The 17,100-nt window shown below is 44.4% G+C and overlaps 1 protein-coding gene across 3 annotated transcripts in view; it reads right to left on the reverse strand.

The window, feature by feature from the left end:
• CLCC1 (chloride channel CLIC like 1) overlaps nt 1-17,100 on the reverse strand; it is a 72,494-nt gene that overhangs the window by 42,170 nt on the left and 13,224 nt on the right. For all 3 annotated transcript variants that reach the window (XR_012725112.1, XM_075322047.1, XM_075322048.1), the window contains exons 3-6: nt 6,777-6,881; nt 5,458-5,568; nt 3,672-3,896; nt 642-782 (exon numbers count right to left, since the gene is read on the reverse strand). Coding sequence is in view for 2 of the 3 variants with exons in the window: in XM_075322047.1 (XP_075178162.1) it covers nt 642-782; nt 3,672-3,896; nt 5,458-5,568; nt 6,777-6,881 (582 nt within the window). In the remaining variant the exon portion in view is untranslated. The remainder of the gene's footprint in view (nt 1-641; nt 783-3,671; nt 3,897-5,457; nt 5,569-6,776; nt 6,882-17,100) is intronic.

Here is a 17,100-nt window from a genome sequence, read left to right on the forward strand (position 1 = left end):
ATGCATCTTTATGGGGTGCTGTGTAGCCAGCATAGAAAAAGACAGAAGCAGTAAAAAAAAAAAAATAAATAAAAGCTTCTGTCTTCCATGTCTGATCCCTCAGCTGTGTCTGACAGCTGGGGACCAGGCCTTTTCCTGCGAGATTTCAGAATTAAAAACTTCAAACCCATGCTGTAAATTTGGGTTACAGACTAGGACACAGTGCTGTAAGTTAGCGATTAATGAAAATATTTTGAAATATAGCAGTAATAGTCTCTTCTTAACAGCTAGAGGTCCCCATTGATTACATACACTATGGATATTCATCTGTTACTTTTCCCTGCAGCGCCACCACAGGTTAAATTAGGAATCACACAATGCAAATTCCAACCAACAGATTGTAGGCGATTGCTTGGACAGAGTATCTGTATATATATATATATATATATATATATATATATATATATATATATATATTATATATATATAAAATCGCCCATCCTTCTTACCAATATATAAGGATTCTGCACATATACACCTTTAAAAAAGCGTTCTATGAAAATTAAGCTGCTGTTACTATTGTACCAACCTTATGTTCTAGACATTGAACACATATAAAGCCCTTAGCAATAAAAGGGATACATTATTCTCAGTGCTCTTACCTTATACAAGTATAACCAGTTCCAAGCCACGCTGACAAAAAAGCTGAGAATACAGAGTCTCTTTAGCTGTGTAAACCATCCAATGTGCGACCACAGTTCTGTGGCTATGATTGATACAAGGCACGTAATGCACAGGAGGATCTGTAAAAAGCCATTTCTATGTATGATTTCAATATCGATTCAAGTAGTTGATGTTAAACATCCTGGCAGATTTGTTTTATATGAGCAGTAATATTCAGAATACAAATGGTTAAAACGTCCATCATTGTACTATAATAATATCACTTTGGTATGCGCCTTCCGTGCATTCCTGATGAAAGGAGAACATAGGTTAACAAGTGGCCGGATATTACTATAGATCACCTTTTAGAAACTGCAGATGAACGTTTAGGTTTGTCATGGAGTCCAGTAATGAAATATTAAAGGGAACCTGTCAGCGGACTCCTGCTGCTCTAACCACGGGCAGCACGGATAAGTCACTGGCTGCGGTATTGAAGCCATCTATGTGTTACTCTGAAATGGTGAAGCATTGCAGAGTGAGGGTACTTGGGTAAAGAGGCTGAGAACAACGCCTCTAAGATGACTAATCAGAGACTGGTCGCCGGACACTTCTCCCTGCCCACATAGCATATTTATGCAATTGTACGTTAAATTAATAATAAAAGGTGTGCGACCCCTATTTCTTCTGATCCACCCATCTTTGACACAAGGTCTTAATTGTGAGCTACGCTTGGTCTCCTGTTCACTCCCCATTCAGATGAGGCCTGGTTTGGCACATGGAAAGGTAGGCCATTTGTGGTTAGCGACCATTCATATTAAAAAGGTACACCTTGACATGGTTGGATTGCTTTTGCACACTTTGATAAACACGCCAACTAAGTACTTTGTGTTCTTAACGTCTACAACAATATGGGTGTTCATGTATTCATTAATCACAGTGCGATGATACATCATGTATGTATGTATACAATCCCGGTGACTGACAGGTCTCTTGCTATGCACACACAAAAGGAAAGACTGGTCAGCCTATGGAAGTCAGTCACTCTAGACCGGCCTCTTGAAGTAGTCATCCACGACACAACCTTCGGTCAGTTTTTCTAAGTATGTTCACTCAAACACTTCAGCATTTTAGTGTAAAACATACAGTGCATTGAAAAGAAATGAAATATCCATGAACATTTCCACTTTTTTTAAGTTACATCCACAAACCTTTATGTATTTTATTGGGATTCTATGTGATATACCAACACAAAGTAGAAAGCATTTTATTCTCAGTAAAACTACAGCTGTTCAGTGAAGACCTGAGGTTTGTTTGAGAACATTATGGTATGGATCAAACAGTAGCATGGAAACCAAAGAACACACCAGAAAGGTCAATGATAAAGTTGTAGAGAAGAAAAAAGCAGGGTTAGGTAAAAAAAAACAATAGCCCAAGCACTGAACATCTCATGGAGCACTGTTCAGTTTATCATCCAAAAATGGAAGGAGTATGGCACAACTGCAAACCTATGAAGACATGACTGTCCACCTAAATTCACATCCCAAGCAAGGAGAGAACTAACTAGAGGAGCAGCCAAGGGGACCATAATCATTCTGGAGGAGCTGCAGAGAGCCACAGATCTGGTGGGAAAATCTGTCCACAGGACAACGTTTAGTCATATACGCCACGTATCTGGCCTTTATGGAAGAGTGATAAGACAAAAGCCATTTTTGAAAGCACGCCATAAGACGTTTGCACTAAGAGACACAGCTAGTATGTGGAAGAAGATTCTCTGGTCAGATGAGATCAAAGTACAACTATCTGAGCTAAATGCAAAATGCTATGAGTGGTGGAAAACTAAAACTGCACATCACCCTGAAACACCATCCCCACTGTCAAACATGGTGGTATTCTGCTGTGGGGAGGCTTTCCCTCAGCAGGGACAGGGAAGCTGGTCAGAGCTAATGGGAAGATGGATGGAGATAAATACAGAGCAATCCTGGAGGAAAACCTGTTCGAGGCTACAAAAGACTTGAGACTGGGGTGTAGATTCACCTTCAGCAGGACAAGGATTCTAAAGATACTGTCAGAGCTACAATAGATGGCTTACATCAAAGCATAATCATGTGTGTGCATGGCCCAGTCATAGAACAGACATAAATTACATATAGAATCTGTGGCAAGGCTGGAAAATTGCTGCTCATAGACTCCTCCATTCAATCTCACTGAGCTAGAGCTAATTTGCAAACTACAATGGACAAAAATGTCAGCCTCTAGATATGTAGAGCTAACGGAAACATCCCCCAAAAGAACTGCCCAGTAATTGCAGCAATCGGTGATTCTACAAAGTATTGACTGAGGGGGCTGAATATAAATGAATGTAACAATTTTCAGATTTTTAAAATTATTAGTAAACCATGTATCACTTCCTTTACACTTCACAAATACTTGCTATTTTCGGTTGGTATGTCACATAAAGTACCAATAAAATACATTTAAGTTTGTGGCTGTACTATGAAAAAATGTGGGAAAGCTCACAGGGTATGAATACTTTTTCAATGCACTGTATATGCACGCCATAAGGAAGCCAGTGTCCGATTCATGCTGCCTGTAGTTCGGGGGCATTAATCAGTGTATAGGTTCTCATTAGGTCTTTCCTCAGTTATAGGTACTTTTGGAGCAGCCAAATAATGTGTCTATTATTACAGCCCAAACGGTCAGTATATATCAAGCACAGAGTATCATAGCGATATTAGCACCTATGTTGTATTGCTTGACCCAATGTCAATTGTTATGTTACACTGTCAAGGATAGCACTACATCATACAAGTATAGCCTCTACATGTGTAATATTCCATATCTGGAGCAAAACAAAGTGCGTAAAGATCAATGCGCAAACGGGGATATTCATTCTTGATGATCTTAGTGTCGGTGAACCCATGACCTTTTTTATTTATATTGTAATATACAATATTATCACATTAGGCGTTTGATGTTCATGACATATTTTGTATTACACAATCCCATGCATCTTATCCCACTAGTGTTACCTTTAAAGTAGTGCCAAGATCAATTCCAATATAGTCCTCAAATATCACCGTCCACCATTCCTTCACATTGTGGGACCTGAACTGCACTAATGATCTGATCAAAGTATCTTCAAAAGCTCCCAGATTCCAGCCATCATCATCGATGAACTTCTGAATCTCAATAACCATTTGCTTTGACAGGACCATCTCCGCGTTATAATAGATTTCAGAACTGGAGTCTTCTGGCTGAGGAATAATAGTCAGTCAATCAGTCCAAAAACTGCCCAGTGTGAAGATCCCATTTAAGATGACATCCTAGTTTTGCATTAATATTAATTTGGAAAACATATTACTTGGGCAGAGAACATTTTGAGAAATTCTGAGCAGGATATTATACTTTAGTCGGGGCCACACGGGGCACTAGTGCGATCCTCGCATGACACTCACGCTGGCAGTACAGCAGAGCAGAGTGTCCCTGCGACTGAGGTCCGACTGTGCGAGCGGACCTCAGCTGCGGGGGACGGGCCGGAACTGAGAAGGGGAGGGCCGGCGCTGAGGAGGGGAGGGAGGGTTTCCTCTCCCTCTCTCCTCCATAGCCGGCTATTGCCTTTCTCGCACTGCACTCGCGGTACACCGGTTTACTGCATGTGCACTGCGATTTTTCTCTCGCCCCATACACTTGAATGGGTGCGAGAGAAAGAGTCTCGCATTACAATCGCAGCATGCTGCGATTGTTTTCTCGGTCCGATTAGGGCTGAGAAAATAATCGCTCATGTGCGCTGACACACAGGCTAATATTGGTCTGAGTGGAATGCAATGTTTTATCGCACTCCACTCGCACCGATTTTCTCGCCGTGTGGCTTAGGCCTTAAAGATATAATAAAAGTCTCAATGTTGTAACAAAACATAAGTCCAAGGACCAGAGGCAGATCCAGGACAGAAATGTAGGAGGAGGAATAGTCATACAATGTAGTGATTTGGGGCATTGGAATAAACTGGAATAATCACAAAGCACAGTAAGTAAATGCATACTAATTGTTAAAATACAGACCAAGCCAACAAAACACTTTCTTGTATCTTTTCTCCCATTTCCAACTGCCCCTCGATGCACATAGAGCTTCACATAGCTGAATAAGTGGTCCTATTCCTACACTGATTAAACTACATTTCCCAGCTGCACTTGCTTCTCCTCAGTGCTGCAGACCCCTCGCTGCCTCTCCTTTATCCTTCTGACTACCGTAACTCTGAGTTATTTTACACTTCTGTGCGCTCCTGACTCTTGTACTACCCTCTGCCTGCTCGATTTAAATCTTCAGCCATCTACATCAGTATAGAAGCCAGTAGAGTTTTACACAATTGTTAACTGGTTTCTTTAAGGCCCCCTTCACATGTATACATTTCCGGTAAGTGTGGAATCCATTCTTTTCACGGACACCACAGGTACTATTAAAACCTAAGATGATCTTCATATGTCCGTGTTTTTACACAGACCATGTCACACATGTCCGTTGTTTCCTGTTAGTAAAGATAAAAAGGGCCAAAGCAAGACAAAGCGTCTGTGAGAAACCACGTGTGACATCTGCGTGCTGTACGTGTTTAATACCGCAAACTACAGGAGACGGTAAGACATTTCATTCATTCTTTATCCATATACCGGAAAAACACTAATGAAACCAGTACCGATTTTTGACATATGTGTATTTTATAATGACATATGAAGGGGACATAAGTGCTCAACCCTCTCACACAGTGGATCTTTTTTCAGGTTGACGTAGACAAGATGAAGAAGGCTTATTTTACTACTTACAAGGCCATAATGTTCAGCTTCGCTGAGCACCTTCCGCAGGTAGCGTCTGAAGACCGGGTTACTGTTGGTCTCTGGTAATTTTACATCCTCTTTAACTTTCTGTTCCTCTGTCTTGAAAGAAAACAAAATAACTGAAGACATCTAGTGTATAGCGATAATTGTGATACATAGTGTTAATAAATTGAGGGCCAGGTTTACCTAAAATTAAAAAAATGTGATCCTCTGAATAGTTATTTAAGGCATTTGTACATACACCTGGTGTAGTAAGGCGGAGAGCAACCCCGCATATTTGATTGTCTGTGCAATATTTGACTATATATTGTTGTTTTAAACTTTGCAGGTTTTTTTAATAGCTATTTAATAAAATTGATTGAATTGGTATAATATACTCTAGTGTTAAAGCGCACCAATCACCAGGATTTTCGTATAGAAGCTAAATCCAGTTCTATACTGGCACTATCAGGCTGATTCTATGCATACCTGTAGTGGTCAGCTCGGATGTTTAGGTTTTGAAATCTAAGAAAGTAAAGTTTACAAAATTGGCAGCTTCTTGAGTGACAGCAGCTGAGGATCAGATAATATCTGGGAGGGGGGCGGGGTTCATTGTCATCCCTTCACCTGTTAGAATTAGGATAAGCATTATACAATCAATTACAGGACCTGTGGTGAGGTCATACCCATGTGACCAGAAGGGGAGGGGCCTCAGCCAACAGAAAAATGTTGCTTCCTGATATCAGCTTTGTTGGCTGAGGCCCCGCCCCTTCTGGTCACATGGGTATGACATCACCACAGGTCCTGCTAGGTGCGATTGTATAATACTTATGCTAATTCTAACACAGATGGAGGGGATAATTATGAATACCCCCCCCCTCAGATATTACAGCGCCTTGCTAAAGTATTTGGCCCCCTTGAATTTTTCAACCTTTTCCTACATTTCAGGCTTCAAACATTAAGATAAAAAAAATAAAATTTTATGGTGAAGAATCAACAACAAGTGGGACATAATTGTGAAGGTGAACGATCTTTATTGCTTATTTTAAATTTTTGTAAATGGCGGTATGGTGCACACATCCATTTATAATTAAAAGGACACACGCACAATAACTGCCAGGGGTCAGGTGGCTGCATTGGTAGGAATAAGAGGTCCGAGACAACAACTTTAAAAGAAAAAGTGCTTACATTCATACAATTTGTTGCATATTTTCTATTTTCCTTTATAGAATGACATGTTAGAAAAATGGGAATGATTATTGATCCTCCACATATTACATACCGCAAACATGTAGATGCCATTTTCCAAATACTGGAAAAATTCTTACCGTTGGTTTCACTTTTCCTGTGTTTGTCACCTCCGCATTATTGTTGCCCGGGCAGGTGTCCTCTCCTTTTTCACAAACGGTTTCTGTTTTTACCTCCGTGCTGGGCTGAGAAAATGAATAAATACAATTACAGCATTAAACATGTCACAAAAGTAGGTACACCACTCACATATTTGGAAATATATCTTTTCATAGGACAGCACTGAAGACATGACACTTTGAAACAATGTAAATCTTCTATAACAGTGTAAATTTGGTGCCCGGTAGATAACTCAACACACAGATATTAATATCAAAATCGCTGGCAACAAAAGTGAGTACACCCCATAAGTGAAAATGGACAAATTGTATCTAATTAGCTATTTCAACTCCCTGGTGTCTTGTGATTCATTGGTGTTACAAGGCCTCAGGTGTGAATGGGGAGCAGGTGTGTTACATTTGTGTCATCATTCTCACATACTGGTCACTGTAAGTTCAACAAGGCAAATAATTCTCTGAGGTTCTGTAAATAAATAAATAAAATAGTTGCAGTACATAAAGATGGCCTAGGCAATAACTGAGCTACAGCACAGTGGCCAAGACCATACAGCGGTTTTAAAAGACAGGTTACACTCAAAAAAGGCCACACCATGGTCAATGAAAGGAGTTGAGTGCACGTGCTCAGCATCATATCCAGAGGCTATGTTTCTAAAATAAACATCAGCATTGCTACAGAGGTTAAAAGGGGTGGGGGTCAGCCTGTCAGTGCTCAGACCATATGCTGCACACTGCAGCAAAATCCCAGAAGGAATCCTCTTCTAACAGATGATGCACAAGAAAGCCTCAAACAGTTTGCTGAAGAGTACAAAGACACCTGCCTGTCTACAGTCAAAACATGGTGGTCGGAGTGTCATGGTTTGGGGTAACATGAGTGCTGTTGGCTGTGGGGAATTACAGTTTATTGAGGAAACCATGAATGCCAACATGTATGGTGACAAAGTGAAGCAGAGCATGATCCCCTCCTTTTAGAAACTGGGCCACAGGGCAGTATTCCAAGATGATAATGACCACAAACACACCTCCAAGATGACCACTGCCTTGCTAAAGAAAAACTGTAAAAGTGCTGAACTGACCAAGTATGTCTACAGACCTAAACCCTGTTGATCATCTGTGGGGCCTCCTCAAACAGAAGATGGAGGAGCAAAAGGTCTCTAATATCCACGAGCTCTGTGATGTTGTCATGGAGGATGGAAGAGGATCCCAGTGGCTCCTGTGAAGCTTTAGTGAACTCCATGCCAAAAAGAAAAATACCAAAAAGGTCAATAGTCCACTGATTTAGTAAAAATAGTGACATAAGAACAAAATGTGTACACCACAAAAATATGTCAATCCGAGTTAATCCAAGAGGGACATAGGAAAAAAGTACCACTAATAATGAATACGTAAAAATACAATTTTATTGATAATAAATTGCAATGACATACCATAGCAGATAATGGAGAGGTCGGCTAAATGACCAATTCAGAATATATCTAAAAACATGATTGTCCTGAAGCAAAAGACAAAAAAAAACAAAAACCTCCCCCCAAAAAATGGTAATGAGATATATGGTTTGGATAACATACACATAGGTAGGTGTATCATCTAAAGTGCAGTATGCTGTACTTGTGATTTAAACCCAAATGGGTGACTGACAATAACTGAGAAAAAAGTATCATAAAGCTAATAACTAAATATTGAAAAAGACTGGATATAATATGAATATATACACACACATGTAATGACACTAAACGGTTAAGAAATGTTGTACAACTTTTGGTTCCGGCGCGCGCATGGACAGCAGCGGGTAAGAAGAGCTCCGCATATCACCCCTGCTCCCTGAGGCTCCCGGCCTGAAAAATCTCCGCAAACGATCGGCACCTGTGGGTGAGCTCCTCCAGCCATCTCTCCGATGCATATGGAGAGATACCTCCACAAGGACAGGACCTCAGAGGGATTATCCCCCCGAGCACAGTGGACCAGCCATACCACGATGGTGCCGAACACACCGTGGGCAGCAAAAAACAACAAGGCCTCCACACCAGCTACACAGTCACACAGGAAGGACGGAGGGGGGAGGAGAAGATCCCGAGCTGGCAGAGCTCAAGGTACCTTACAAAAATCTGGCAGCGGAGGTAGCAAAAAAGATGGCCCCAGACATAAAAAAGAAAACGCTGGAGCAGACAGTCACTGAGTCTCTCCAGCAGATCCAGGCAGCCATTTCACAACAGGCTGGACACAGCAGATACCAGGATCAGCACAACAGAGGATGATGTAGTGCGGATAAAAGTATAAAGCGGGCTTTACACGCTACGATATATCTAACGAGATGACGGCGGGGTCACGTTGTAAGTGACGCACATCTGGCATCGTTAGTGATATCATAGCGTGTGACAGCTATGAACGAGCAGAAATACTCACCTTCTCGTTCATCGCTGACACGTCGCTCATTTTCTAAAAATCGCATGCCCTGTTGGTCATCGTACCCAGGGAAGCACACATCGCTCCGTGTGACACCCGGAAACGATTAACTGCAGCTTACCTGCGTCCCGCCGGCAATGCTGAAGGAAGGAGGTGGGCGGGATGTTTACGTCCTGCACATCTCCGCCCCTCCGCTTCTATTGGCCGGCCACTGTGTGATGTCGCTGTGACGCTGAATGTTCCTCCCCCTTCAGGAAGTGGATGTTCGCTGCCCACAGCGACGTCGTTAGGAAGGTAAGTACGTGTGATGGGGGTTTACAGCATTGTGCGACACGGGCAAGAAATTGCCCGTGCCGCACAAACTATGGGGGCGGGTGCGATCGCAAATGCGATCGCACGAGAAATTGCAGCATGTAAAGCAGGCTTAACTCACAAAGACAACTAAGGTGACCCAGCAGTTAGGACCTGTAGAACAGATTCCGGAGAAATAACCTCAGAATCATAGGCCTCCCAGAGTCAATCACTCCTGTGCAGCTAATGGGGATATGTATGGAAGAACTGCCAATGGCCTTAGGAATAGAGGCTCCCCTGAAAGTGGAGAGGGCGCATAGAATTGGACCACCAAGCTAGGGACCTCAATTTAAGAGAAAACCGTGACGAGTTGTTGGGGCTCTGTTGTATTGATCAATTCAATAGCTACATTTCTCTTTATTCTTAAGTTCATGGCAGTTATGCAGATTCCATTGTCATATTTTCTTCTCACATATAGCTATTGTATTTTTCATGTCAGTATTCATACAGCAGTTTCTGCTTTACATTTATTCACCTTGCACTGTCACTGGTGTGCAGCCCTTCTCTCTATAAAGTGAAGTTTTTTTTAGGGTTTTTGCACTCCGTTCAGACTAATGCGGGCCTCACATGGTACGATCTATCATGCAATCGTACAAGCCTCCGTCGTTTGTGCGTCACGAGCAAATCGCTGCCCGTGTCGCACAAAGTCGTTTAACCCCGTCACACGTACTTACGTGCTGAGCGACGTCGCTGTGGGCGGCGAACATCCACTTCCTGAAGGGGGTGGGACGTTCGGCGTCACAGCGACGTCACACAGCGGCTGGCCAACAGAAGCGGAGGGGCGGAGATGAGTGGGACGTAAATATCCCGCCCACCTCCTTCCTTCCGCATAGCCGGCGGGTGCCGCGGGACGCTGGTAAGCTGTGTGCATCGTTCCCGGGGTGTCACACAGTGCGATGTGTGCTACCCCGGGTATGATGAACAACCTGCGTAAAGTAAAATAAACTATTTTTTAAAAATAAACGAGGAGTACACGATACCCGATTTGTGATCGCTCGTAGGTGTCACATGGGACGACGTCGCCAACGAAGCCGGATGTGTGTCACGAAAACCGTGACCCCGACGATCTATTGCACGATAGATCGCCTCGTGTGACGCCCGCATTACAATGGTGTTCCAGATGTTATTTCTTAGATTACAGAGCATGACAGGACCTCTGAAATAAGGATCATTGGTAAGACATGCCCCACCACCATCAATTTCCCCGTGAATAGGAGCAAAATAATAAACTGGTAACACCCAAGTGTAGAGAGGGAATGTAAGGGTGCAGTCATTGCTTCAGAAGAAAACATATTACCGGTAAGTAATTACGTATTTTTCCAGCACCACGAGAGAATTACATAGATAAGAGCTTAGGGAGAGACTACTGACTGCAGAACCCATCTCCCAAAGGTGATGTCGGTGAAGGACAAATCAAGGCGATAGTGGTTAAAAAAGGTGGACGAAGAAGACCACGTGTCCTCTTTACAAATCTGCTCGATGGAGACATCTGATTTCTCCGCCCAGGAAGACGCCACTGCTCTGGTGGAGTGAGCCTTCAGACCACTTCCTCACCACTAGTTGTGTAAGCCGTTGAGATGGCATCTCTTATCCACCTGGCTAAGATGGACCTAGAAGCCCTAATCCCCTTCCTATGACCCTGAAAGACTACAAATAATGAGCTGCCCCTTCTCCACCCAGTAGTGACTGATAAATACTGGTGAAGACAACGTTTAACATCTAGGCAGTTCCACCCTGAGTAGAAGGGTTGTCATAAAAAGAAGGGAGTACAATCTCCTGAGTTCTATGGAAGTGAGAATTTACTTTCGGTAAATAGGCTGGGTCTTTTCTTAAGACAACACTGTCATCAAGAAAATGAGTAATGGGATGATTGATGGACAGGGCCTGTAAGTCGCTCACCCTGCGTGCCGAGGTAAGGGCGACTAGGAGAATAGTTTTGAGGGACAGATGCTTGAGTGATATAGAATCTAGGGTCTCAAATGGGGGTTTAGTTAAGGCAGAGAGGACTAAGTTAAGATCCCATAATGGCAAGGGTAGACTGCGCCTTGGTCTGGACCTAGAACAGGCTCTAATAAACTTGGAAACCCAACGGTCTCCGGCCAGGTTATGGTTATGTAAGTCACCCAGGGCTGAAATTTGAATCTTTAGTGTATTAACCGACAAACCCAATTCCCAACCCTTCTGGAGGAATTCTAGAATGACCGAGACTGGGACAGGCCCAGCAGGATCTGCACCCTTGGAGGCTAAGAACTTATTCCATATCCGCCCATAAATCTGTGCAGTGACTGGTTTCATACACTGCATCAAGGTAGAAATTAGACCCCGAGAAAATCCCCTGCCTCCTAAAAGTGACCTCTCAAGTTACACGCCGTTAGATGTAACCTGTTGTTCAGGGGGTGGAAGACTGGACCCTGAGAGAGGAGGTCTGGTAGTTCTGGAAGGACCCATGGTTTGGTTATGGACAGTCTGGTCAGCCAATAAAACCATGGCCTTTTTGGCCAAAAGGGGGCCATCAGAATAACTGCCGCCTTGTCCTCTCTCACTTTTTTCAGGACTACTGGAATGAGGTTGATTGGAGGGAAGACATAAGCGAGGTTGAAGTCCCATTTGAGCAACAGAGCATCCACTGAGTAGGGATGATCCCTTGGATCTAGTGAACAGAATTGGTGACCTTTCTTGTTCTGCCTGGTTGCAAACAGATCTATCTCTGGAACCCCCCACCGTACCGTTATGTTGAAAACGGACGGTTTTAGGGTCCACTCTCCTTGATGTAACTTGCTGTGACTGAGAAAGTCCGCCTTAGTGTTTTCATTCCCTCTTATGTGCACAGCCGATAAGGATTCCAGATGAGGTTCTGCTAAAGTAAGGATCCTGCTTGCTATGTCCATATGTGGTCTGGAACGAGTACCTCCCTACCTCCCTGGTGGTTGAGATATGCGACTGTTGCCTGTTGTCTGACAGGATCTTGACGTGACTTAACTCTTTTTCTACCGCCAGTAATTCTTTTGTATTGGAGGAACTTCGAGCTTCTGCTCCAGACCATTTTCCTTGTATTAGATGATCGCGCAAGTGGGCTCCCCAACCGTACAAGCTTGTATCGGTGGTTGCTACCTCTGGTTCTGGGATTATCCAAGGCACCCCTCTTCTCAAATTGGTTGGATTCAATCACCAACGGAGAGACTGCAGCGCGGGAGGGCTGAGAACAATGGATTCATCCAGGTGATCCCCCAGAGCTCCGTGATGTTCCAAGATATTCTACTGGTGGATTCTGGTGTGCGATTGAGCCCATCGGACTTCCAGGATGGCTGATGTTATTGAGCCTAGAAGGGACATTGCTCCTCGGAGAGAAACGCGATTGGTTCATATAGCTCTTTCTATCTGGGACTGGAGACCTACCACTTTGGAATCCGGTAGACGACACATCTGAGTGGCTGAGTCCCAGAAAAAGCCGAGTTGTGGACGGGTTTAATCTGGACTTCTCTTGGTTTATGAGCCAGCCTAACTCCAGTAGGGAGGACTGTACTTCCCGTAGAACAGCTACGCAATGTTGAGCAGAGGTGCCGACGATCAAGAAGTCGTCCAGATGGGGAATGACAAGGACTTCCTTCTGTCGTAGATAAGCGGTCACTTCTGATATCAGCTTTGTGAAAATTCTTGGAGCCACCACCAGACCGGAAGGGAAGGCTTTGAATTGAAAATGGCATATTTGCCCGCCCATGTCCAGGGCTACTCTGAGGAACTTTTGGAATAGACTGTAGATCAAGACATGATAGTACGCGTCGTGCAAGTCTATTACCGCCATGTGACATTGAGGATACAGATATTTTAGTATGGACCTCACTGACTCCATCTTGAAGCTGTCTATCCGAAGGTAGTGGTTGAGAGCTTTTAGGTTAATTATGGTTCGATATGAACAGTCGGGCTTCCTTACCAGAAAGAGATGGAGTAGAATCCTTCTCCCTGTTCTTGTTTGGCATCCTCTATCAGGATTTCCTTGAGAAGAAGCTGCTGAATCTCTGTCTCCAAAGCCAGGTGTTCTGCTGTAGACCGTCTAAGAGGAGTGATGACAAACCTTCGGGGAGGAGAGTGATGGAAGGAGAGCCGGAGGCCTGATTTTACTAGGCCAAGAATCCATGGATCTGACGATATCTTTTCCCAGGACGGAAGGAAATGAGAGCGCCTTCCTCCGACCTGGGAAAACAAGTCACTGGGATGATCTTTTATGGTCCTTAGAGGGTTCCTTGAACATAAACCCCTTTGCTGGTTTCTTTCTATCGGACCAGCTACTCCGATCTCTGTGTGGCGTACCCTGGCAAACTTGTTTCTTCCGAAAGGACCGCCTGGAAGATGGAAAGGACGGAAAGGGAAATCCACTATTTTTATCACTAGCCTTCTCTAAAATATCATCGAAGACTTGCCCGAATAGATATTCCCCCTGACATGGGGTGTTGCAAAGTTTTGATCTTGTCTGCATGTACTCGGCCAGCACTTTAACCAAAGGGCCCTTCCGGCTGCATTAGAGAGAGATGCTGACTTTGCTGCCAACTTAGTGGAGTCTGCCAAGGCGTCTGCAAGGAAGGCTGCTGCTCCCCGCAACAGGGAAAGGGATGAAGCAATATCTTCCCTTGGGGCTTTTGCCCTAAGCTGGTCTTCTAGTAAATCAATCCATATAGTGAGAGATCTAGCCGTACAGGTGGTCGCGATGGCAGGTCTCAGTCCTCCGACCAAAGTTTCCAAGGTATTTTTCAAGAAATGATCTGCCTTTTTGTCCAATGGGTCCTTTACTGACCCCATGTCCTCAAATGGTAAGGCAAACTTCCTAGATGCCTTAGCAACCGCAATATCCAGTTTTGGAGCCTTATCCCAGGTGGAGCAGGAAGCGTCCTCAAAGGGATATTTTCTCTTAAAGGCGCCTGGAAGGGAACGTTTCTTATCAGGCCTCTTCCATTCCTACACAATCAATGCCTGAACTCTATCTATGGCAGGGAAGGTGCACCGTTTCTTTTGTTCCATGCCCTCAAACATCCGATCCTGGATAGATTTTTCGGGTTTCTCATCTGGGATGCCCATAGTGGACCGTACTGTCTTAACTAGCTTCCTTGTATTTTCGACCGGGAAGCACTGGCGACCTCCCGAGTCGCTATCTGAAGAAGAGAGTGAGAGTGAGGCGGAGGAGTCACATTCCCCATCTGAGGCTTCATGAGTAGGAGAAGGAGGTTTAGGTATCTCCAGGCTTCTATCCTTGGTCAGGGATCTAAGGGATTCCCTGACTTCTTCCCTAATGATGGATTTCAGATCAGATGCAAATCCCGGGTGTTCCTCTGATAGAGTCTGCTGAATGCAGTCCCTGCACAGCCTTTTAGACCAGGAACTGGATAGTTCCAGACATTTTTTAGGTTTGTTCCGAACCTAGGAAAAAAAACCAAACAATACGAATGTGTTTTAAAAAATGGTGAACTTTCACGAAGATCACTCACCCACTAGGTGCAAAGAGGCAGTACCGGGTCAGGAGTGATGTCATCCGACTTTCCTCCTTTGGAGGGTCTTTTGCTGTCGGGCTTTACACAATTATCCTACCGCTAGCTGGATCGGCCATCACTTTTCTCTGAACGTTTGCCACCAGGGCCTGTGCCACTGCTATCTCGGCTGCCTCTTTGCTGCCCCTTCTGAGAGCCAGGATCATCCTGATCAGACCGTGGCCATGGGGAAGGAGGCGGCGAAATTGAGGTTGCTGAGTGCCGCCTCACTTCATCCATATCACTGGAGCATTAGAGGCTGTAATACACCAGCCTGGAAGGTTGCCGCACTTTTTTTTTTTTTTTTTTTAACAAATGGCTGGTCACTCCTGCCTCCTATTTTCGGGAACTGACGTCACCGAAAATGGGGTGCCCAATGGGGGGGGGGGGCCACGCTCTGTGCACTACAATAGGCGCATCCCCGCCACACACAACATGGCGCTCCCCAGCAATACTGGAAGCGCCATGGATCCTGCAGCTGCAAGGACGCCGTCGACCAAGTATGTGATGCTTACCCGCTCCCCGTGGACTGCACACTACCTCCGTGCTTCCGTACAAGAGCTGTGTCCTCCGATCTCAGCCCCCATGACGTCCTGGAGGATGGTGTTCCCGCACGTAGCCAGAACCCCCGTGAGTCTGCTGCGACGTGGCTACAGCACCTTGGCCAGCCGCAGCAGGACTCATGCCTCTGCCTGAGCCAGCCAGGGCTGGAACTTCAATCTTCGGCCCTAATCAGACCATCCTGAATTCCCAGAAAATTCCTGGAGGCTCCCTGTTCAAGGACAGGAAATCAACTGATGTGGGGAGAGGTACCGCCCCTTTTTATCCTGGAGGATTCCTGTCCTTGGCGGATCCCCTCTCTCGCGGTGCCGTCATGCGTGCTGGAAAAAATTCTTCTGGAACCAATGCAATCACTATGTTTTCAACAATAAGGTTGTGAAGGTCTTCACACAGCTCACTGGTTTTACCCATCATGAGAGGTTTTTTGTGTGGCACCTTGGTAATGAGACACTCTATAAGCCATTAATTGAACCAATTGATAATATCTTTCACCAAGTGGCAGGATTGCTTTCTAATCAGTGTTAAGTTTCAGTTGGTGGCATGACTATCCATGGCTTTTTGCATCTCTCTTTCTTCATCTGTTCAATACGTTTTCGCTGTGTTATTTCTCGTTATTACATATCATAATTTATAGACATCTATGGTTTGATTTCTTTGCCTGTGTGGATTGGATAGGTTGTTACTGACATCTAGTGAAAAATGCATGTCAATAGCACCTTTAGGCCTGTTTTACATGTCAGTGAAAAACACATACGTTTTTCATGTGTTAAAACGCATATGTACCTCCGTGTGACATGATTCATGGCACACATGTGTTCTCCATGTGCTATCTGTGATCAGTGATAGCACATGCAGATCAGGTATTCCAAACTCACCTGTCCCCGCTCCTGCTGTCGGTGGTGCGAAATCTCTGGCTCTGCTGTGTCCGGCTGCTGCTGTGTCACCACTGCTGCCACTTCCGGGTCAGCTGTGCAGTGCATATTATGAGAGTAATTAGCCGGCTAGGAAGCAGCAGGCAGCAGCGGCCGAACACAGCATCGCTGGAGAAGGAGTATAAAAAGCTTTTTATTTCAAAGATATGTTTTTTTCTGGTACTAGTGTGGTTTGTGGGACATCAGTGATGCAAAAAAAAATGGACATGTCGCCGTACGGAAACACGGACACGTGTGTATGCCGCACAGAGACATGTAGACACATTGATTTTAACGGGTCTGCCTATGTTCGTGATTCCGGCACATATAAAAATGGTCACCTACGTACCAGAAAGACTGACGTGTGAAAAAGGCCTTAGAAACATATTTAGTTAGAAAACTGGTGACGGGCTTAATAGTTATTTCACCTGCTGTACATCATTTAATTTTTTGCAGGAGAGCTACTTTCTTTAAAGGGATGTTATCCAGGTAGTAGACATTCCCTTTAATTATACAAATGATTGACAGACAGTAGCCACATGCTTT

This window comes from Anomaloglossus baeobatrachus, chromosome 8 (genome assembly GCF_048569485.1).
Source record: "Anomaloglossus baeobatrachus isolate aAnoBae1 chromosome 8, aAnoBae1.hap1, whole genome shotgun sequence".
NCBI classification, from domain to species: domain Eukaryota; kingdom Metazoa; phylum Chordata; class Amphibia; order Anura; family Aromobatidae; genus Anomaloglossus; species Anomaloglossus baeobatrachus.